At 33.0% G+C, this 24,996-nt stretch overlaps 2 protein-coding genes and 3 non-coding genes across 6 annotated transcripts; all 5 read left to right on the top strand.

Annotated features, from left to right (window-relative positions):
* The first annotated feature begins 3,903 nt into the window (after positions 1-3,903).
* Positions 3,904-5,136, top strand: LOC112278564 (uncharacterized). The gene is made up of 2 exons (XM_073532120.2): positions 3,904-4,084; positions 4,201-5,136. The coding sequence occupies exons 1-2, from the start codon at positions 3,904-3,906 to the stop codon at positions 4,362-4,364; spliced, it is 345 nt and encodes a 114-aa protein (XP_073388221.2). The 3' UTR covers positions 4,365-5,136.
* Positions 4,468-4,570, top strand: LOC112278565 (U6 spliceosomal RNA). The gene has a single exon (XR_002968732.1). It is a non-coding gene; the product is annotated as a U6 spliceosomal RNA (small nuclear RNA).
* LOC112278566 (U6 spliceosomal RNA) lies at positions 5,039-5,141 on the top strand. Its single transcript, XR_002968733.1, has one exon. It is a non-coding gene; the product is annotated as a U6 spliceosomal RNA (small nuclear RNA).
* Positions 5,142-9,824: 4,683 nt separating this feature from the next.
* LOC112287437 (uncharacterized) lies at positions 9,825-10,477 on the top strand. 2 transcript variants are annotated; one of them, XM_024530403.3, is made up of 2 exons: positions 9,825-10,005; positions 10,138-10,477. In XM_024530403.3, exons 1-2 carry the CDS (start codon positions 9,825-9,827, stop codon positions 10,203-10,205), a joined length of 249 nt encoding a protein of 82 aa, XP_024386171.1. In that variant the 3' UTR covers positions 10,206-10,477. The 2 variants fall into 2 exon arrangements, with proteins under 2 accessions (XP_024386171.1, XP_024386170.1); XM_024530402.3 differs by having other exon boundaries at positions 10,122-10,477.
* Positions 10,389-10,491, top strand: LOC149988258 (U6 spliceosomal RNA). The gene has a single exon (XR_016505320.1). It is a non-coding gene; the product is annotated as a U6 spliceosomal RNA (small nuclear RNA).
* The last annotated feature ends 14,505 nt before the right edge of the window (positions 10,492-24,996 follow it).

Here is a 24,996-nt window from a genome sequence, read left to right as displayed (position 1 = left end):
AATTTAATTTAATATTAATTTATAATTATGTCCAAAAGACTTGATTATATTTTTTTATAAAATAATTTGAAAATGTTGAACATCTTCAAAGAATTCAAAACACTTGTAGAAAACTCGAGCAGAAATTAGATTGATTAATAGAAAATTGTAGAGGTGAATATATATCTAAAAAATTTCAAAGCTATTGCAAATAAGATGAGATTAGAAGAGAATTTACTTCACCCTATTGTCTTTAATAAAATAGCCTAGCAAAAAAGAAAAATAGGTGCATTTTAGGAAGAGTAAAAAGCATTAATATTGAAACAAAAGTACCTAACTATATGTAGGAGGAAGCTCTAAAAATTGTGAATCATATACAAAATAGATCTTTGACAAAAGCTTTAGGATATTTAGTCCAAATAAAACATTTATTGGACATAAGCATGACCTATCTTAGTTACAATTTTTTGATTGTGTGACTTATTACCATACACCTTCAATTTACAAAAATAAGTTAGATTTAAAAAGAAATTGTGCTTTATTCATAGGCTACTACAATAACAAATGAAGCATATCATTATTATGACTCTTTTAAATAAAAGATAATTATTTTTAGAGATATTATCTTGGACAAAGAAAAATTTGATCCAAAATTTATTTTATCCTACTTCCATTATTAAAAAGAAGTTTTGATTTTTTTCATTAACTAAAATATACTATTTGATGATATAATTAAATAACCTCCTAGCCCACCTTCTACTAGATAGACAATAATAGTATGTATAGAAAATGTACAAAAGAATGAGTCTATGAAAAGCATTTCAATACTAAGAATAATAGATCAAATTGGTATTGGTGAACAAGGTCTTGATTCTTTTCTTTAAATCACCCTTCTTATTTGCAAATCCAAAAGATCTAGGAAAACAAACATCAAATTAGATAATTATTTTATTTATGTCTCAATTAAAGATTATGACTTGTGTCAATTAAATTTAAAAAGTTTTAATACTCATTCTACAAAGTTTGAAGAGACCAACTCACAAGGTGAAAATATCAACTTCACACAAGCTTTTAATGATCTAGGGAGGAAAAAAACAATGAAAGAAGAAATAGACTTTATTGTAAAAATAATAACACTTGAACATTGGAAGAATTACCTTAAGGGCAACGTCCTATATCATTGAAGTGAATATCTAAGTCGAAACCTGGAATCAACAACCAACCTAGTAAGAAGAAGGCAAAGTTAATTGCAAGAGGATTTGAACAAAGAAGAAGTATAGATTTCACTAAGGTTTTTTTTTTTCCTATTATTAAGTGGTCTAGAATTAGAATTGCTATAAGCCTAATAACTACTAATAATTGGACTATACATCACATGGATGTGAAAACAACATTTCTAAATGGTGTTCTTAAAGACGAAGTTTTCATGACTCAATTAGATAGATTCATCTTATCTAAAAAAACATGACTAGTATGCAAACTCAAAAAATCTATCTACAGACAAAAACAATCATTTAGGAAATCTTGTCATGAAAGGACAAATAGTGTATTAAGAGTCATACATATGATAAGAAGAAATTTTGATGCAAACATGTATAATATGCATAAGGGTGGTGATATTGTTTTATTTATGTTATATATTGACGATCCATTTGTTACTGGTAGTAACATCAAGCTTATTATGTGGTAAAAAGATTATCTTCAAAGTATGTTTGATATGATTGATCTTGAAATTAGTTAACAATATTTATGAGTTGATTTTGATAGAACATCAAAAGGAATTTTCATTCAGTAAATAAATTATGCAAAGAGCATCTTAAAGAAATTAAAAATATTGGAGTATAAATTTGTATGTTTACTTCTACCAAAAGGATTAGTTTTTATCAACAATACACAAACTCCCTTGTGTGATGCAACACTCTTTTTCCAATTAGTTAGAAAATTCATATTTTTAACTATTATAAGATCAAACATTGCTTATGCATTGAATAAAGGGAGCAACTTCATGTCCAAACCAAAAGACATCCACTTAGAAGCAACAAAACATATTCTATATGATATTAAGTATATTATGGATTATGGAATTTGTTATCATAAAGAAGGATCTTACACCATAATAAAGTATATATAGGCAAATTGGAGCTCATGTTTAAAAATACAAAGGTTAGAAGAAGCATATGTTTCTACAATGGAAGGAGGATATATTAGCTAGCCAAGTAAGCGCCAACTAATAGTATCAAGATATTTGATAGAATATAAATATTGAGCTCTTAGCAACAATGTACAAGATGTTGTCTAGCAACATCAACTTCTCACTAAAATTGAATGTTGTAACAAAAGTGTTATGCCAATTTATAACAAAAAATAGATAAATCATTTCTAAATTTGATGACTAAACTACAAACAACATTAAAATGTATTGTGATAATCAAGGAGAGATTACACTAATACAAAATCTAGTATTTCATGTTTGAATAAAACAAATTAAAATTCATTATTATTTTATTTGTGAATAGGTGCTTGAAGGTGAAATTAAACTATATTATGTCAACACTAATGATCAACTTGCAGATTTGCTTAATAAATCATTAGGATAAAATAAATTCAATCTCTATCAACAAGCTCGTGACATACAAAGATTATGTTCATTAAATGTTTGCAAATAAATAAATTTGCCTTGAACTGTGCTACTTTTGTAGAATTAGGATTTGTTGGTGGCACAGCCATCCATCCATTAGTTAGGACTTCATCCTTGTCAAATGGACAACCATATCAAATTTCCATATCATCCAATTTGCACCTATTTCAGGTGCATGTACCCTTCATTTCACATTTATTAGAACGTGTACAGTGCCTGAGTGTGCACAGATTGAATGTTAACACAATCTCGTAAGGCCAAGATATTTAACTAACTTAGTGCATATGCAAGGCTCGACCATGCTATTGACATCCAGAGGTTGTCTGACCGTATGCTTATGAAGCCATTTGCAAGCTTTTTATTGCAGTAACAGAAGCATTGCAGTACTATCCAAATGCAAATTCGCTCTGCTACCAGCCCCTTCGAGCGGCAGGTTTAACCCTGACGATTTCAGTATATGTGGTAAAGGGAACCTATAAATCACAGCTCCGGAGGTCATGGTCCATGCAAGGCAGTGTTGGGATCATAATCGGGGCCAAAAAGTCTAACGACCCTGATTGCATGGTTAGGCAGGGGCTTCGCAAGTGAAGGAAGCCAAGCGTTGATTCCACAAAATGAAATGGAAGCTCCTGCCCACTTCAGGTGAAGCAAATGTAAACGTGTCGGTGACAGAAGCCCGTACCAATGAGCTCCAACGGCGTGTTCACTGCAATACCAATGAGCTCCAACTTTACTGCATTACCAAAGACGCCGTCAACGCACAGGACGCCTCAACCAGTGAAGTACTTCCGGCGGTTGTGCAAGCCAGGCAGGTCCATGAACAGAGCCCCGGGTGAGGGCTGAGGAGCGTTGCAAGCCCGAGGGTGGGAGCTTCCGACAGGATGTGGAGGTTGCAGTCGCTGCTCACAGCCAAGTGATGGTTGAACTGGACTTCACAGCACTCCACTTCAGTGCAGGGACTCGGGGCCATCACATTTGCCAATTTCATGATGTGGGGATCATCACATCCGCGCACACATGGCTCGGGTGCTGGACTCTTCATCTCGGTTTCCTGCACTGACCAGGTCTGTGGAGCGGGACGAATGGCAGCACTGAGGTGAGGTGAGGTGAGGTGAGTTGAGTTGAGTTGAGGCGAGGCGAGGCGAGGTGAGCCAGGCATTTGTTTGGAGTTGTGTCACTGCTTGACATGTTGCGTGCTTGACCCTTGCCGCTCTTTGTGTGCAACGTGATGTGCATGTCCAGAATGGTTGTGGTGACGGAGTCTAGATTCGTGTGCTGTGGACACCATGGCGTTGTTGTCTTTTGCTGGAGCATTTCCTGCGCGAAGCGACGGCCAGCGCGAGTGCATTGTGAAGCGTGAGGTGAAGACGAGAACATGTGAGCCGAGTGTGTGGCGGCGCTGTAACCACACGTTGAATGTGCAGCTGCGAGACTCTGAGGTGGAGGTTGTGAGCATGTGTGTCAAAGGTGGGGTTGCAATGGCAGTGATGAGCTGTTCGTAGTGACTTGCTTGTCCATGCCTAGGGTGATATTTTTCACGAAAGCGAGTGTGGTGTGGTATGTTTTTGTCCTGTGTGAAGCAGTCAAGCGTGTGTGCAGATATGATGTCATGTTGGGCGGAAGGAGGAGGAATTTGTGTCGTTCCACGATTTGGGCGTGGTGGCTAGCAGGAATGTTGGAGAGGCAGGGCAACGCAGGTATCCAGTCGGTGCAGCGGATGAACCCGTTTCACGGATGGAAGCGTTGATGTGAGTGGTGGCGTGAGGGACGGAAAAGAGGCAGTTGACCCACAGGGATTGGAGGTGGATGTTTGGGCGAGTATGTTGTGTTGCGCCGCCGAGAGCTCTTTCGTCTCTTCGGAGACATCTGATAAAATTGGAACGATACAGAGAAGATTAGCATGGCCCCTGCGCAAGGATGACACGCACAAATCGAGAAATGGTCCAGATTTTTTCGTCCCTCTTTCCGGGTCACTCAATCTTCCTTTCGCAGTCTGCAAAGTCGATCTTCTTTTCGTCACGGCTGTTCACAAACATTGTGGTCGATCAGGTCCCCTACTCCATGTGTACCGTGCTCGCAAACAAACAGGCGAGGGTGCTATTTCCACGAAAGCAAACGTGGTATGGAATGTTAAGGTAATGTGTCGTGGAAAGAAGGCAAGCATGGGTGAAGATGTGATCTGGTGTGGTGGAGAAGAAGGGTAAACCGTGTCCTTCCACGATGTGATTGTGGTGGGGAATAACGATGTTGAAGATGCAGCACACGCATCCAATTGAGTTGGTGCAGGCAGCGCATGGAGGCGTTTGAGCAATGGATGCGTTGCTGAGAGTGAGTGAAGAGGTTGTGCGAAGTATTGACCCACATGGATTGAAGGTGGATGCTTGGAGGGTAATATGGGATGGTGGAAGAGCAGTGGTACATGTTTCTTCGGAGACATCTGATAAAATTGGAACGATACAGAGAAGATTAGCATGGCCCCTGCGCAAGGATGACACGCACAAATCGAGAAATGGTCCAAATTTGTTTCTTTTCGCTGACCTTTCGCTGTTTCTTGCTTTCATCGCTTGCCACGTCAGCCGCCTGGGTTTTCTTCTGATAACGGCTGCTGTTCACAAACGTTGTTCTCTACTCCATCACTTTTGTGAGGGTAGTTCAATGTTTGTCGAACACCAACAGATCTAACACCGACCTCTTCCAACTGTACATCAATCACACGATTGTACAATGCTGTGCAACCCATGCGTTAGTTTCTCCTCGTCAACACATGCTTATCAACATTGCTTTGCATTTTCTACACTGTTGCACATTTGTGCACATCTTTGCCCATATTGTTTTGTTTTGTTTTTTTGTTTGTTTGTTTGTTTTGTTTTTATGTTTGTTGTGTGGAAATGTTTGAGTCAATGCATCCACAAGCTATTTATGTCACATTTGATGACTTTATGTGGTAGAAGTTCATACAAGCACAAAGAGAAGGGACCAAGAGTCATGAGATAAAAGATTTAAAGGAAAAAAAATATAGTAGACAAAGAATTAGAGTAGAAATAGAAGTTGCTTTTGGATTGTTTCACCACTTGTATTGACAAGACTTAAATATTTGTTGTTATTGTTTTTTTTATATTATTATTATTATTATTATTTATTTATTTATATTATAAAAAGTAGGTTCTTTGGAAGTTTATAAAAGAACATTTAAGAGTAATAAAACATACTAAAGTTTGAAGAATTCTTTTTGGACTTTTGAAAATTTGTATAAAAACCTTGAAGTTTATGTGATCCTTTACCTATTTTGTTAGAAAATCATAAAAAATTTAATTTAATATTAATTTATAATTATGTCCAAAAGACTTGATTATATTTTTTTATAAAAGAATTTGAAAATGTTGAACATCTTCAAAGAATTCAAAACACTTGTAGAAAACTCGAGCAGAAATTAGATTGATTAATAGAAAATTGTAGAGGTGAATATATATCTAAAAAATTTCAAAGCTATTGCAAATAAGATGAGATTAGAAGAGAATTTACTTCACCCTATTGTCTTTAATAAAATAGCCTAGCAAAAAAGAAAAATAGGTGCATTTTAGGAAGAGTAAAAAGCATTAATATTGAAACAAAAGTACCTAACTATATGTAGGAGGAAGCTCTAAAAATTGTGAATCATATACAAAATAGATCTTTGACAAAAGCTTTAGGATATTTAGTCCAAATAAAACATTTATTGGACATAAGCATGACCTATCTTAGTTACAATTTTTTGATTGTGTGACTTATTACCATACACCTTCAATTTACAAAAATAAGTTAGATTTAAAAAGAAATTGTGCTTTATTCATAGGCTACTACAATAACAAATGAAGCATATCATTATTATGACTCTTTTAAATAAAAGATAATTATTTTTAGAGATATTATCTTGGACAAAGAAAAATTTGATCCAAAATTTATTTTATCCTACTTCCATTATTAAAAAGAAGTTTTGATTTTTTTCATTAACTAAAATATACTATTTGATGATATAATTAAATAACCTCCTAGCCCACCTTCTACTAGATAGACAATAATAGTATGTATAGAAAATGTACAAAAGAATGAGTCTATGAAAAGCATTTCAATACTAAGAATAATAGATCAAATTGGTATTGGTGAACAAGGTCTTGATTCTTTTCTTTAAATCACCCTTCTTATTTGCAAATCCAAAAGATCTAGGAAAACAAACATCAAATTAGATAATTATTTTATTTATGTCTCAATTAAAGATTATGACTTGTGTCAATTAAATTTAAAAAGTTTTAATACTCATTCTACAAAGTTTGAAGAGACCAACTCACAAGGTGAAAATATCAACTTCACACAAGCTTTTAATGATCTAGGGAGGAAAAAAACAATGAAAGAAGAAATAGACTTTATTGTAAAAATAATAACACTTGAACATTGGAAGAATTACCTTAAGGGCAACGTCCTATATCATTGAAGTGAATATCTAAGTCGAAACCTGGAATCAACAACCAACCTAGTAAGAAGAAGGCAAAGTTAATTGCAAGAGGATTTGAACAAAGAAGAAGTATAGATTTCACTAAGGTTTTTTTTTTCCTATTATTAAGTGGTCTAGAATTAGAATTGCTATAAGCCTAATAACTACTAATAATTGGACTATACATCACATGGATGTGAAAACAACATTTCTAAATGGTGTTCTTAAAGACGAAGTTTTCATGACTCAATTAGATAGATTCATCTTATCTAAAAAAACATGACTAGTATGCAAACTCAAAAAATCTATCTACAGACAAAAACAATCATTTAGGAAATCTTGTCATGAAAGGACAAATAGTGTATTAAGAGTCATACATATGATAAGAAGAAATTTTGATGCAAACATGTATAATATGCATAAGGGTGGTGATATTGTTTTATTTATGTTATATATTGACGATCCATTTGTTACTGGTAGTAACATCAAGCTTATTATGTGGTAAAAAGATTATCTTCAAAGTATGTTTGATATGATTGATCTTGAAATTAGTTAACAATATTTATGAGTTGATTTTGATAGAACATCAAAAGGAATTTTCATTCAGTAAATAAATTATGCAAAGAGCATCTTAAAGAAATTAAAAATATTGGAGTATAAATTTGTATGTTTACTTCTACCAAAAGGATTAGTTTTTATCAACAATACACAAACTCCCTTGTGTGATGCAACACTCTTTTTCCAATTAGTTAGAAAATTCATATTTTTAACTATTATAAGATCAAACATTGCTTATGCATTGAATAAAGGGAGCAACTTCATGTCCAAACCAAAAGACATCCACTTAGAAGCAACAAAACATATTCTATATGATATTAAGTATATTATGGATTATGGAATTTGTTATCATAAAGAAGGATCTTACACCATAATAAAGTATATATAGGCAAATTGGAGCTCATGTTTAAAAATACAAAGGTTAGAAGAAGCATATGTTTCTACAATGGAAGGAGGATATATTAGCTAGCCAAGTAAGCGCCAACTAATAGTATCAAGATATTTGATAGAATATAAATATTGAGCTCTTAGCAACAATGTACAAGATGTTGTCTAGCAACATCAACTTCTCACTAAAATTGAATGTTGTAACAAAAGTGTTATGCCAATTTATAACAAAAAATAGATAAATCATTTCTAAATTTGATGACTAAACTACAAACAACATTAAAATGTATTGTGATAATCAAGGAGAGATTACACTAATACAAAATCTAGTATTTCATGTTTGAATAAAACAAATTAAAATTCATTATTATTTTATTTGTGAATAGGTGCTTGAAGGTGAAATTAAACTATATTATGTCAACACTAATGATCAACTTGCAGATTTGCTTAATAAATCATTAGGATAAAATAAATTCAATCTCTATCAACAAGCTCGTGACATACAAAGATTATGTTCATTAAATGTTTGCAAATAAATAAATTTGCCTTGAACTGTGCTACTTTTGTAGAATTAGGATTTGTTGGTGGCACAGCCATCCATCCATTAGTTAGGACTTCATCCTTGTCAAATGGACAACCATATCAAATTTCCATATCATCCAATTTGCACCTATTTCAGGTGCATGTACCCTTCATTTCACATTTATTAGAACGTGTACAGTGCCTGAGTGTGCACAGATTGAATGTTAACACAATCTCGTAAGGCCAAGATATTTAACTAACTTAGTGCATATGCAAGGCTCGACCATGCTATTGACATCCAGAGGTTGTCTGACCGTATGCTTATGAAGCCATTTGCAAGCTTTTTATTGCAGTAACAGAAGCATTGCAGTACTATCCAAATGCAAATTCGCTCTGCTACCAGCCCCTTCGAGCGGCAGGTTTAACCCTGACGATTTCAGTATATGTGGTAAAGGGAACCTATAAATCACAGCTCCGGAGGTCATGGTCCATGCAAGGCAGTGTTGGGATCATAATCGGGGCCAAAAAGTCTAACGACCCTGATTGCATGGTTAGGCAGGGGCTTCGCAAGTGAAGGAAGCCAAGCGTTGATTCCACAAAATGAAATGGAAGCTCCTGCCCACTTCAGGTGAAGCAAATGTAAACGTGTCGGTGACAGAAGCCCGTACCAATGAGCTCCAACGGCGTGTTCACTGCAATACCAATGAGCTCCAACTTTACTGCATTACCAAAGACGCCGTCAACGCACAGGACGCCTCAACCAGTGAAGTACTTCCGGCGGTTGTGCAAGCCAGGCAGGTCCATGAACAGAGCCCCGGGTGAGGGCTGAGGAGCGTTGCAAGCCCGAGGGTGGGAGCTTCCGACAGGATGTGGAGGTTGCAGTCGCTGCTCACAGCCAAGTGATGGTTGAACTGGACTTCACAGCACTCCACTTCAGTGCAGGGACTCGGGGCCATCACATTTGCCAATTTCATGATGTGGGGATCATCACATCCGCGCACACATGGCTCGGGTGCTGGACTCTTCATCTCGGTTTCCTGCACTGACCAGGTCTGTGGAGCGGGACGAATGGCAGCACTGAGGTGAGGTGAGGTGAGGTGAGTTGAGTTGAGTTGAGGCGAGGCGAGGCGAGGTGAGCCAGGCATTTGTTTGGAGTTGTGTCACTGCTTGACATGTTGCGTGCTTGACCCTTGCCGCTCTTTGTGTGCAACGTGATGTGCATGTCCAGAATGGTTGTGGTGACGGAGTCTAGATTCGTGTGCTGTGGACACCATGGCGTTGTTGTCTTTTGCTGGAGCATTTCCTGCGCGAAGCGACGGCCAGCGCGAGTGCATTGTGAAGCGTGAGGTGAAGACGAGAACATGTGAGCCGAGTGTGTGGCGGCGCTGTAACCACACGTTGAATGTGCAGCTGCGAGACTCTGAGGTGGAGGTTGTGAGCATGTGTGTCAAAGGTGGGGTTGCAATGGCAGTGATGAGCTGTTCGTAGTGACTTGCTTGTCCATGCCTAGGGTGATATTTTTCACGAAAGCGAGTGTGGTGTGGTATGTTTTTGTCCTGTGTGAAGCAGTCAAGCGTGTGTGCAGACATGATGTCATGTTGGGCGGAAGGAGGAGGAATTTGTGTCGTTCCACGATTTGGGCGTGGTGGCTAGCAGGAATGTTGGAGAGGCAGGGCAACGCAGGTATCCAGTCGGTGCAGCGGATGAACCCGTTTCACGGATGGAAGCGTTGATGTGAGTGGTGGCGTGAGGGACGGAAAAGAGGCAGTTGACCCACAGGGATTGGAGGTGGATGTTTGGGCGAGTATGTTGTGTTGCGCCGCCGAGAGCTCTTTCGTCTCTTCGGAGACATCTGATAAAATTGGAACGATACAGAGAAGATTAGCATGGCCCCTGCGCAAGGATGACACGCACAAATCGAGAAATGGTCCAGATTTTTTCGTCCCTCTTTCCGGGTCACTCAATCTTCCTTTCGCAGTCTGCAAAGTCGATCTTCTTTTCGTCACGGCTGTTCACAAACATTGTGGTCGATCAGGTCCCCTACTCCATGTGTACCGTGCTCGCAAACAAACAGGCGAGGGTGCTATTTCCACGAAAGCAAACGTGGTATGGAATGTTAAGGTAATGTGTCGTGGAAAGAAGGGAGCACTGAGGTGAGGTGAGGTGAGGCAAGGTGAGGTGAGCCAGGCATTTGTTTGGAGTTGTGTCACTGCTTGACATGTTGCGTCGTTGACCCTTGTCGCTCTTTGTGTGCAACGTGATGTGCATGTCCAGAATGGTAGTGATGACGGAGTCTAGATTTCTGTGCTGTAGACACCATGGCGTTATTGTCTTTTGCTGGAGCATTTCCTGCGCAAAGCGACGGCCAGTGCGAGTGCATTGTGAAGCGTGAGATGAAGACGAGAACATGTGAGCCGAGTGTGTGGCGGCGCCATAACTACACCTTGAATGTGCAGTTGCGAGACTCTGAGGTGGAGGTTGTGAGCATGTGCTTCAAAGGTGGGGTTGCAATGGCAGTGATGAGTTGTTTAGAGTGACTTTTGAGTCAAGTGATTGATTTTAGTATAAGTCTTTTTTATGCTAAAAAAAACTCAGCCCAATTTTACTTATAAGTTGCTAGAAAAAAAACTACACTGATGTCACTTGGTTGCTAATTCAAAAGTTGATATAGGTATTCTAGAAGCAATTTCTCCTTCTCCAACTATCAACTTCAATTTTAAATTTGTATATAGCTTGATCTTCAATTCTTTTAATTCTATACTAAATTTAATTTAATTTATACTTATAAATCTTCAGATATCATAAAAATCTTATCTAAACTCAAATTGTTAACTTTTGATATACTCTTGTAACAAAAACCAAATATCTTTCAATTGCATTGTTAGATTAATATAAAATTTTATGTACATTTAGTACACCTAATGAACCAAGTACTGACAAATTTTGAACTATAGATGTCACACCAATTGCACGTGTTAGCTAAGAGTGCTAGTCTTAATTGTATTGCATAAATTCAAAGACACCAATATAAAACTTGATTTTAAACAATAGTTGCAAAGTCATTCTAAATCTTATAAAAACAAGCCTTATGCCTTTACATCAAGCTTAAAGCTAGTTCTCTAATCTTTATCTCTAATTTATAAATGCCTCTATATTTTGCCTTAGGCGGACATTTTAATGGCTAGAGATTTGATTTTGACCTTGTTCCACAAATGATCAATCTTAGAGTATCAATCCAATCTATTTTAGGAATTTTTTAATTTGATCCTATTCTTAACTTAATCAAAGTATCAAATATACTAATTACTTATTTCTTTTATCATATTTTTACTAATTTAAGGACTTTCTAAGATAGTCAAAGAATTTCTACAACCTAAAAGGTAAAATTACTAACCAACATGTAATATATTAGCTATTAAGTCAAAAAAATAAACAAAGAGGCTTTTATAAAATCTATGTTTAAATAACTTGAATTACTATTAAATCAAGATGTTTAGATATTAATTATAAATTTATTTTTGATTATATTTTTATCATATGATTTTATTATAATACAACAATACTTGGTGTCAAAAATAGAATATAAGATAGACAGATGATATTAAATTATTATATTTTTACAATGATTTGAAGAAAAAATATAAAAATAAATGATGTATGTAATTCATACAAATATTATACCTTAAGAATGATTTTTTAATTGAAATAGTCGATCGTGTAGAGGTACGATACACTCTCTCTTACTTTTTAAAATTCTATGAGTAGAATTTTGAAGGTGTAATATCTTAGAATAATTTGACATGCTAATACTTGTGTCTACATATCAAAGCTTTTGTGCACAATATCAAAATAATCAATTATGTATATGAAATCTTAAAATTGGCAATAATACTATCTTTCATCATAATTATTTATATCCAAAGTATTATGAGGCATCTACAGTAAAAATAGCAACTACAATATGATAATGAGGCATCTACAACAAACACACAATGAGATCCACAGTAATTTGCTCCCAACCACCCGTAGATAGCAGAATTGGTTGCAATAGTCTATGGTATGTTGTATTGTATACTTTATTATTTTGACATGACTCACAAGAGTATTGTTGTATTACATATTGACTTGCTTGGGAATGCACCAAGCATCTAGTTGTAAAAGGTGAAATTGTATTTCACAGGTATCTAAGAAAATCCTAATAGGTTTCATCCATATGAGAAGAAAATAATCCAAATTTCAATTCAAAAGTGCTAAAAAATACTTTTTTTAGTAGCTTTTATCATACATAAATTCTAATTACCTTATTATTTTCATATTTAAGCAATTTAGATTTTTCTTGTAAGTCCTTGTTAAAATAAGTCACTTAATAAAAGGTATTATCTTAGATAAGTTGCTAGTGGTCAAAAGGCAGCAAAGAATATAAAGAAGTTACTATGGTGGCTTTTAGGATTTGTAGGTGGCAGCTAAGATTTGTAGGTCGTAGCTAGGTTAAGGAAGAACTTAGGGTTTAGTTGGATGAAGTAGAAATGGATGTAACGTCAATGGAATTTACCTCATTGGTTGGCAACCACTACCTATAAGTAACAAGTATATGAAGTAAGAGTCATCTTACTCCATACTCCCTTTTGTGTAGAACCTTGCTGATGCTAAAAGTTGTGATTTCAAAGTACTTTTTTTTTAATAGGTTATGGGCCCATACACCTTTAGTTATGAGTTTTGAAGTGCTTTGAAGTCTTTGTTGGTATTAAGAGTAGATCTTATGATTGTTGTTGATGTTAGAATTTGGTATCTTCTAAATCTTCTTTTGTATCTAGTTGTTGATGTAGTTATGCTCTTATTTGTTGTTAACTGCATTCATAATCTTTGAGGTTGTTAGATACCTTAGATTAATATTTAACGACACTTATATTATATTTCTTTGCTGAGTTTCATCATTGGTGCTCTAACTTTGTACTTTTATGTATTAATCTCCTTAAGAAATCCACTTATTGTGATAAGAGGTGCTTTGTGAAGTTAAAAGTGTTTTGTGAAAGAAGAGAGGTGATTGAAGAGAGGTAAAGCTTATTCAAGAGGTTATCAAACTTGTGAAAAGTCTTACAAGTAAAGTTGAGAGTGATTGAAGAGTGTAAATAATAGTTTACTCATTAAGAAGGCATTTCGGATTTCTAAGGCAATAACATCTTCTTGTTGATTTTGAAAGTGAAGACCTTCCAAGTAATGATGCTGATGTGAAGGTAAAAAAAGAGTATAAACGACATAAAAGGAAGGCTTTTGGCATAATTACAACAAATCTTGATGATGCTAACTTTTCACATATAATTGCTTGTATTAGACCAGTGTAAGCATGGAAGACTCTTTGCAACATCTATGAGAGTAGAAACCTTGCCAACATTCTATGGACAAGAAAGAAGTTCTTAAAAAAAATATGGAAGAAAGAGATGACCTCATGGCTCATTTCAACAAAATAAAAGCACTTGAAAACCAGCTAGCAGTTGTTGACACACCAATTGATGATAGAGAAATTGCGTTGACATTACTCATGAGTCTTTTCGAGTACTACAACTACCTCATTATGGCATTGGAGTCCATCAACATGAAGGAGCTTATTATGAACTATGTCATATCAAGACTTGCCAATGAAATAACAAAGAGAAAAAAAAAAAAAAAAAAAACATCAAAGTGAGAATTCGGCTCTATTCTCAAGACAAGGCAAAGGTAGCTATTCTCACCAACGTGATAGTTCAAAGATCAACATGAGAAATTGCTATAATTGTGGAAAACCATGTCACTTTACTAGAAATTGCTACAAAGCCAAGAAAAGAGATAGAAAGAATGCAAACAATGCTTGTGATAACTTTGGTGAAATGACTATGCTTTCATGGCAAGTGAAAGAGCCTCAATGGCTGCAATGTCTAAGTGGATTATAAATTTAGGTGCTACTAAGTACATGATACCATATAAGTATTCATTTGATACTTATGAAGAAATTTCAGCAACCAAAGTTTGATTGGGAGACAATGGCATGGTACAAGCCATTGGAATTGACTCAATTATTGTGAAAATCATTGTGAAAGGCCAAATCAAGAGGATCAGATTGAAAGAAGTCTTATATGTGCCAAAGATTTAAAAGAACCTCCTTTCGGTGAGCAAAATTGTATCATATGGTTGTAAGGTTCAATTTGACATGAATGGATGCTTTGTGAAGACAATGGGTGGACAATATGTTGCCAAAGGCCTTAGAGATAGAAATCTCTACTTCATCACTTGTAAAAAGGTGAATGGAATTGAAGTGGCTACATTTGTTGATTTTCCACAAGACCAAGAAAAGTTTGGAATCTAACATCAATGACTTGGTCATTTAAATGCCAAATGCATGAAGGAGCTTCAATCTATGGTAAGTGGCTTGGATCTTGGTCATTTCAGCCACAATGCTATGATACTTACTTGTGAATGTTGCATACAAGACAAACAATAAAGGAGTTTATTTCCAAATAGAGTTGCAACACATGCAACCAAATTATTAGAGATTGTGCATTTTAATATTTGTGGACCAATGAAGACACCATCAATTAGAGGAGCAAGGTACTTTGTTACATTTATTGATGATTTTTCAAGAAAAGTAAGGATTAATATCATTAAAGCTAAGAGTGAATGCTTTTCAAGGTTTAAGGAGTTTAAAGCTCTTGTAGAAGAACAATGTGAGTGCAAGATCAAAATATTTTATGAAAATGATGGAAGTGAATATATATCAAAATATTCTGATGAATTCTTGAAGATTCAAGGTATTGCAAGACAAACCTCTATTCCTTACACTCCACAACAAAATGGAATTGTTGAAAGAGAAAATCACACCATTGTAGAGATAGCAAGGAGTATGCTTCATGTACAACACCTTGGGCATGAGTATTAGGCTGAAGCCATGGTTACTTCAGTATATACAAGGAATAGGTGCCCTATAAGTATACTCACATCAATGACTCTACAAGAAGCTTGGAGTGGCAAAAAACCTTGTGTTTTACACATGAGGATCTTTTGATGCATTACTTATGCAAAGGTACTAGATTGTATGAGGTCCAAACTTCATGCAAAGAGTACAAAATGTATATTTGTTGGATATTGTGAAGGTACAAAGGCATACATGCTAATATTTTTAGAAACCAAAAAAATCATCAAAAGTCGTGATGTTGAATTTTTGGAGTATAAGAGTACTTTTGAGCACTTAGAGATGTATCCAAGTGGGAGTAATGGTGTGTTTGTAGACACCTCATCAATTTCAGCAAAGAAAGAAAAAGAAGATGATGGTGACAATGAGGATGGAAGAAATACAAATCAAGTTAAAGTGCCAAAGAAGGTAGATCATAGTATGCCTTCAATTATTAGAACCAACAATGAATATAATGAAGCTATTGATGATAATAATGATGATGAAGAGTATCAATTTTTAAGTGAGAAAAGATAAGCTTTAAGGAAGAAGAAGCTTGGAAGAGAGGATAAAGTGTAAGAAGATGAAGCCTCTCTAAATGAAAGAAGATATTCTTTGAAAGAAAGAAAATCACGAGATGAATAGTGGAAGGACCACATTTTTCCTCAAGTAAGTGAAGAACATGCCAATGTTGCTCTTCTTGCTGATCCATTAAATTTGTGTGATACAATGAAGTCCACGGATGCTATGAAGTGAGAGAATGCTATAGAAGAAGAATACAAATCACTCATGGATAATTAAACATGGGAATTGACTCAACTTCCATTAAATTGATCTTCAATTGATTGTAATTGGGTGTTTAGAACAAAAAAGGATGCAATGGATAATATTGTGAGATATAAGTCTAGATTGGTTGCCAAAGGCTACTCATAAGTTGCTGGTGTTGATTTTAATGAGACATTTGTTCTTGTGGAAAAATTCACTATCATTAAAATCATTTTGTCAATTGGGGCAGCAATGGACTTGGAGATGCATCAAATAGATGTAAAGATGGCATTCTTAAATGGAAGCTTAAAAGAAGACATCTCCATGGATCAACCTTAAGGATTTGTCGAAGAAGGCAATCAACATCTTGTTTGTAAGTTGAAGAAATCTTTGTATGGACTAAAGCAATCTCCAAGGGCATGGTATCAACACATTGATACTTTCTTTGTGAATGAAGGATTTGTAAGGAGTGAGGCTGATCATTTATTGTATGTGATGCAATCAAATGAATTCACATTGATTGTCATCTTATATGTTGATGATCTAATTATCTTAACCAATACTATAAAGATGATAGATTGATTGAAGTCAAAGTTAGAAAGAGAGTATGAGATGAGTGATTTGGAAGAGCTTCACTATTATTTAGAAATAGAGTTTGTAAGAGATTGTGCTAAAAAGACCATTATAATAAACAAAAGCAGGTATATTGAAGAGGTATTGAAATGATTCAATATGGAGGAGTGTAAGCCTTTTAGAATACCTTTGGAGGCCAATTTGAAGTTGATAAAGTTCACGGATGAAGAATTTGCTAAAGTTGAAGGTCAAATGTAAGGAATTTCATACAAAATAGCAATGAGCTCATTAATATATGCAATGGTTGGTAGAAGGGTAGATCTTACATATGCGGTGAGCATTGTGAGCCAACACATATCAAAGGCTGGACCAATCCATTGGGAAACCATCAAAAAGATCATAAGGTACTTAAAAGACACTTTGAACTTCAAATTGTGCCTTGGAGGTGATAACATTACTTTGTATGGTTATTAAAAATACAAATTGGACTAGAGATGCAAATGATAGAAGATCAATAATGGAATATGTATTCTTTGTTGGAATAAGAGCTATATCATGGAATTACAATAGACAACCAATAATTATAAGATTAACAATGGAGGCAGAATATATAATAGCAAGCCATGGTGCAATGGAGGTAATATGGCTAAGACAACTTTTGGAGGACATTGGAGATGTGCAAATGGAAGCAACTTCAATGAAATGTGACAATCAAAGATGTCTTGTTTTTGCAAAGAATTCCAAGTATTATTTAAGGACAAAAACATTGACATTCAATATTACTTCATAAGAGAGATGATTTAAATGGAAGTGATAGATATGAAGTATTATGCAATGAAAGACATGCTTGTTGATTTGTTGGCTAAGACATTAGTAAAAGATAGACATGACATATTGACAAAGGCTTTAGAATTGAAAGCCCTTTGACCAATAGCAAAGTGGAAGTATTGAAGTAAGTCATTTAGTAAAAAATATTACCTTAGGTAAGTTAGTAGTATTCAAAAGATAATAAAAGAATATAAAAAAGTTATTATGGTGGCTTGTAGGATTTGTAGGTGGGGGCTAGGATTTATAGGTGGTAGCTAGATTAAAAAAAGAACCTAAGATTTAGTTGGATGAAGTAGAAATAGATGTAATGTCTATGGAAGTTTCCTCATTGATTCATAATCACCACCTATAAATAATAAGTATTGGAAGTAAGAGTTATCTTACTTCATACTCTCTTTTGTAATTAATCTTGCTGATGCTAAGTGTTGTGACTTCAAAGTGCTTATTCTTCAATATAATTATAATAGAGACAGTGCGGCTAGAACCTTGTACAATACCTAATGAAGGTCCAGTTTTTTCCACAGAATCCTCTCATTATTTTATATTAAATAGTATTTTAGGACCTAAATTTTACAAAGCCTCTACCTTATTAGATTCAAGAGCCTCAACGTATTTCTTAGATGAAGAATTAGCTAAAAGACTTAACAAATCTTTAGTGAGGAAAACTAAATCTGTTTATGTAGAAATCATAGATAGTCGTCTATTGTCTTTGGAGATGTTACTCACAAAATCCTTCCTATAGAAGTAATAATCAATGGTCATAATAGCTTTGTAGTATTTAATATCATTAGATCTTTTTTTAATCCAATCATTTTAGGCTTATCATAGTTAAAAGAATACAATCTTTCAGTAGATTGGATTTCTTATACTCTTGATTTTTCTAAAAGTATAATTAAGAGTATAGTTAATGAATTAAAAAATTATAAGTCTAGTACAATTAAACCTATATTTATAGGTATAAGAAAATTCTTTCATACTACAAAAAAATGATTATCTTATGTCATTTATGCCATACTCATTTTTAATGGTGTAAAGACTTCAAGTGGCATTTTAAGCCAATATTAAGAACTTCAGGATATATTTAAGAAAAAAAATATATTTAATCTTGTAGAACATCGTTCCTATGACTATTTAATTGATCTTTAAGAAGGAGCACAACCACCATTTGGACCAATCTATAATTTATCACAAAATGAGTCGAATAAACTTAAGAAATATATTTGAAGAGAATCTAGCTAAGAACTTTGTATGTAATTTCAAATCTCCAACAAGAATCTTAATTCTATTTATGAAGAAAAAAATGAATCATTGTAGATGAGTATTAATTATCAAGGACTCAACAAGATCACTATCAAAAATAAGTATTTATTACCTTTAATTTTTGGACTTCTTCATCAATTGAATCAAGTTAAGATCTTTATAAAAATTGATCTAAAAAGAGCATACAATTTGATATGCATTAAAGAAAGAGATGAATGGAAGACCATATTTCAAACTTGGTATGGATATTTTGAATATAATATCATATCTTTTGGACTTATAAATGTACCAATAGTTTTTTAATGTCTTATAAATAATATTTTTTGAGAGTCTTTAGACAATTTTATTTTCTGTTATCTATTCTAAGAACACAGAAGAATATGAACTTTATATTTGTCATGTATTACAAAAATTAAGAGATAGAGGATTCTATGCCAAGACAAAAAAAAGTGTATATTCTATACTACTCAAGTTGACTTCTTAGATTACATCATTTCAAATGATGGATTTATGATTGATTTAAAGAAAATTCAAACTATTAAGGATTAAAAGATCCCAAAAATGATATAAGATGTTCTATGTTTTTTGGAATTTGCTAACTATTATCAGATTTCTATCAAGGACTCCTCTCAAGTTGCAGCTTTACTTACACATTTAACTTGTAAAGACAAACTTCACTAAAATTAAGAAGCAAAAGCAACATTTGAAGCTTTAAATACAACCTTTGTTTTTATATCAATCTTGTATCAAATTGACTTCTCTAAGATATTCTTTATGGAAATAAATGTATCAAACTTTGCTTTAGATGCCATATTATCATTAACAGAAATAAATTTTATGTAATCAAGATTAAATATGAAATCCACAACAAAAAATTTCTTGAAATTGTTAATTCTTTTGAAGAATGGCATTATTATTTAGAAAGTACTTCTAGTCCGGTTGCCATATATACAATTCACAAGAACCTCAAATATTTTATATTAGCACATGTATTGAATTATCACCAAGCCTGTTAGAGCATGTCTTTATTAAGATTTGATTTCAAGATCATATATTGTCTTAAAAAATAAGATTTGTCAGACATCCTCTCTAGACATTCTTATCTTGCACCAAAAGAAGGAGATACATCTTTTAATCAATAAAGAATGATTCTCTTGAAGCCCAAGCATTTTTATCTTTGAATAATAAAATCAACCTTAATTATTAATTCAATCTTTATCAAAAAAATTCAATCAAGTATGTCTTCTGATCCTCTTATTTATGATACTAATAATATTTTTTCTAAGTCTCATGATGCTTCTAAATTCAAATTCAAAAACAACCTATTCTATTTCAAAAGATGTCTATATGTTTCAAAAAAAAAAGTACGTCTATGTATTCTTTAAGCATGCTATGATTTTTTAGGAGGTGGACATTTTGGATACAAGACTTTAGAGTTGGTATTTTGAGATTTTTGGTGGCTACAAATATAGAAGGTGGTCAAAGATTTTGTTCAATGACATTGTCATACTGTAATTGCTTATAATATGTAAAAATTAATTAGAACATATAATATGTTCATAAATCTTAGTGTATGTTAAAATGATTAATAGATTAATTTAAAGAGAGTAGATTTAAGAAACTTTATTTTAAATTTTATCTTTTTTGATTATAGCATTTAAAAAAATTATAGGACCTAAATATTTAGTAAAAAGCCTTGAGAGGAGATTAGAGCCTAGAAAAGAAAACTTTAACTAGTAGGAGGCTTATTGAGAGGGATGAAAGCAAAGCATGGTTGGATGAAGGCAAGGAATGGGAATCTTCATTACTATTGGTCAAAGGCCATACGTAATGGACTTCAAGGAGGTTGTTCAAGGCCTTAATAGGAATTAAGGTTTTTTTTTTGAAGTCATTTGAGCTTTGAAAGCTAGAATCATTAAGTTTAGATTTTTGGATATAAATTAGGTACAAATTTTGTGTGATTTGGAGTTTTTATGGAATTATTGGCACTCAAAGTTAAAGTATCAATTTTGTACCTATTGTCACTCTTTAAGGCATAACTTATATTTACAAAGTGAAACAAAAGATCGACAACTAGATTTGGAAAGAGCAATTTTTTGACTACACTTTTTATATACTGTTTGATGAATTTAGAGTTTGGATGAAAAAGTTATAGAGGGTTGAAGTCAGCACATCTAAATCAAAGGCAATAAGTAAGTGATTTTGTTCATAGTAATGGTTGGAGCCATATCTTGAATTTCTAGAAGAATTTTTGGCTCAAATCTTTTAAAAAAGGTAGATAATTGTGTTAAAAAACTATACATATAAAATTTGAGTAAATTTGGATAGTCAGATTAGAAGATATGAGGTATTGAAATTCAAAAATAATACCTGATAAGGATATATAAGAATTTAGAGTTTTTTTTTATCATATTTTGGGTGTATTTGGAAACTTAAGACTTATATATTTGATGTATGTAGAATAGATATTAATTCATTTTTGAAAGATATTGATAAAATATATTAATAGTTCATATAATAGAAAATTCAAGAGGACAGATGAGTGATTTAGTTCTTAAAAGTGGTTAATTATAGAATTACGATTAGAATCTGGAGAATCAAGAGAAAATATATATGAGTTGTAAAAGTTAATTAAGGTGCCATCGCTATGATAGTTGTGAACAGGGATAAGCTTGGTGCTACCTCTTTTCTTTTGTTTGTTATTTTCTTTGAATAAGAAGATTGAGAGTTTTTAAATATTGTGAAGTGAATTATGGAATGGAAATGTGATTGGTAATATTTGAGAAGAAGAAAGATTGAATGCTCAAATGTGATTGTAGTTCAGTAGAGAGAATGAGTCTGTGTTTGTATGAAACAACGTAATGTGAATGGCAGTTCTGTGTGAAGAATTCCAGTGATTGGAATGAGGATAATTGTGTGTTGAAAGTTGTGAGGGTGCAGTATTATAGTTGGAGATTATGAGGGTGAATATATTGGTGGAAATAGCAGTTATTGGTATGATTGAATTACTGTAAGGAAGAGACCGATAAGATGAAGGAGGAGATTATAGTTTCCTTGTGTGTTCAGATATTGGAAATAGAGATGATACATTCAGGAGGTAATTGATTGTGTGACCCTAACGTGAACGCTTAAGCAACTAGTCATTCCTCGTGTTCAAATTTCTCTATACGGGTTTATTCCCATTAGATTAATTTGGAATAAGTAAAACGAGCAACTACATTTTGGCGCCATTGCCGGGGAGCAATCACAGTGTAATAGCACCTAAAAATATTATATATATATATATATATATATAAACTTGGTCTTTCTTATCTCAAGACTTGATTGAGGAATTAGTCGCAACTAAGTGCCTAGTGCTTTCTTGAGGCAAACTTTTTCTACACTGATAACATAATATTTATTTAAGATCAAAAATTCCTTGTCATCAACCTTATAGACTTTTTTAGCCATTATTTATTTTAAAACAACTATGGTCTTTGTTTCTATGAATTGTTTCTATGAATTTTATTATGGATCTTTTAGTCTCAAGTTTGTATGATTCTATATTTGTGATAGTAGAAAATTTCTTAAAGATGGCTTATTTTATACCATATATAAAATCTATTATAGATAAAGAAATTTCTAAGCTTTTTTTTTTAACAATATCTATAAATATCATGGATTTTCTAAGGATATTATATCAGATAGAAAAATTAAATTTATATCATAATTTAAAAAAATTCTTTTTTAAGATTCTAAAGATAGATATAAAACTATCTTTGGTATTTCATCCTCAAACTGATAGATAAGTTAAGTGTGTAAATCAAGTTTTGGAGCAATACTTAAGGTGTACCATCAATTATCAATAAAATAATTGGAGAACCTTCTTGCCATTGGCAGAGTTTGCTTATGATAATACAAAGCATTCTTCTATGTAACAAATAATTTTCTTTGCCAATTATGATTATCATCTACGACTTGATATTTTTGACTTTTTAAAAGTTGATAATCCTAAAAATAAAGGATTTTTCAAATTATTTGTCTGAACTACATACAACAATAAAAGAATAATTAAAAGAAGCTTAAGAACAAAAAAAGATCAATATAGATGCCTATCAAAAGGAATAACTATAGTTCAATGTAGGTAATAATGTATGATTATTTAATTATATTATTAAGACTACTCATCTTTGTGATAAATTAGACTACCACAGGCTTGTACTTTTTTTTATTTGTAGAAAAATCAATCCTATTGCTTAGCAATTACATGTATCAGAGTCAATGAAAATTCATTCCATCTTTTATGCATTTCTTTTTAAGCTGTACAAGATTGTGAACATATCAAGAAAAAGACAAGCTCCACATCTTCCTATAGAAGTAGAAAAAATTCTAGACTCAAGGCAGTGCCAAAATAAATTGGAATATCTTGTCCATTAATACGGATATGATATTAGTGAATGCACATGGAAGCCAGCAAAGAATCTTACAAATGTAGTGAAGAAAGTAGAGGCTTTTCATCAACAACATCCATAAAAATTAAGATGAAGATCTTTTCTATAAAAGAAACAAGATCTAAGTAAGATAACATTCTACTTTCTATCTTTGTTGTAGCTACTTTGTATTTGTGATATTAAGAAGATAGAAAATCAATAATTAGCGGATTTGATTCAAAAGCCTTTGTTTGCTGATCTATGAGATAAGATATTATGATTGTCATAACCTTCAAGATGATGCAATTGAGATGAAGATCTTCAAAAATAATATATTCTTCTTTAAATAGATGGTAAGATATAATATAATTGATATCACAAATTTAGAAAAGACTCTCAATGTTTAGTGATTTTACTAGAAGTAGAAACAACTTCTAATGGTATTTCAAATATTTTATTTTAAAAAAGTTATGAAGGTCTCAACAATGATCAAATAACTGGGTGATCTTTCGACCCTGATATGAGACACTATCAATGGTTGAGAGGTCTTATCAACCATCTTCAAAGAGAACAAAGATCAAAGTATGTGGCAAATATAATTTGTTATAACTTGGATTTTTTCAATATATGATGACGACTCTTCATAGAATTTATCCCTGGAAGGAAGAATAATGTCACGGACATATACATATAAACTAGTAATTACCTATATGATGAAATAAAAGTAGATAAAAATAGATTAATTCCATAATAGCTTCTATAAAAACTTTCTAGAAGCTTCTTAGATACTACTTTGATTTTATAGAAGTCTATAATTGACTTTTTAGATTAGAAATATGGTCAACAAGTTAGCTATGTGCCACACATGTTGATAGCTTGAAGAACAAGCTAACTATGTGGTCTATGTATAAAAAACTTGTCTTCTAAGCTAAGGCATGTGTTCTGTAAAGTCAACATATATTACAGGTCCTATAGAACATCACCATGTAGCTCTGCGTTAGATAGTATATATAAAGGGACGAGTGAAGCCTTCTTCATTCTTGTCAATTCTTTTCTTTCTTCTAGTCTAGATTCAAGAGTCTCTAGTTTTCTTGTCTTTTAGCAATAGCCATTCCAATTTGCTTTCAATATGCATATTACTTTATTTTTATTTTGTCAATTTTTTTTTGACATAGATTTTTTAAGCTTATTTATCTTTTTTAATTCATATCCTTGACACTAATAGGCATTCAATAAGTTATCTACAATCATAACTAAGATTTTGGTGACTTTGAAAAGAACATTTGAGAATCAAAATTAAGAATTATAAGGTTTAGGATTTGGACTAGAATTTATATACAAATTTTAGAAGATTTGAATTAAGATGATGAAGTTATAGTTTTTTGAAGTTAAGATATTTTTTTAAAACATATTATTGCTATTTTAAAGATACAAGGAGTTTTAAGATAGATTTTGGAAATCAAAAGATACGGCCATAAAGATTATTTCAAGATCTATATCTCTTTTGAAAGAACTTATATATTTAAAGTTTGTATAAAGAAGTTATAGAGCATTGAAAATAGTACATGTAATTCAAAGGTAATAAGTGATTCGTTTTATTGATAGTTATGGTTAGAGCCATATCTTGAGTTTATAGATGAATTTTTGGCTCAAAATTTTCAAAAGTTTGTGTTATTAGATTAAAAAG

This window comes from Physcomitrium patens, chromosome 10, assembly GCF_059467195.1.
Source record: "Physcomitrium patens ecotype Gransden chromosome 10, ASM5946719v1, whole genome shotgun sequence".
In the NCBI taxonomy this organism is placed as follows: domain Eukaryota; kingdom Viridiplantae; phylum Streptophyta; class Bryopsida; order Funariales; family Funariaceae; genus Physcomitrium; species Physcomitrium patens.
This window is presented reverse-complemented; position numbering and strand designations above follow the sequence as displayed.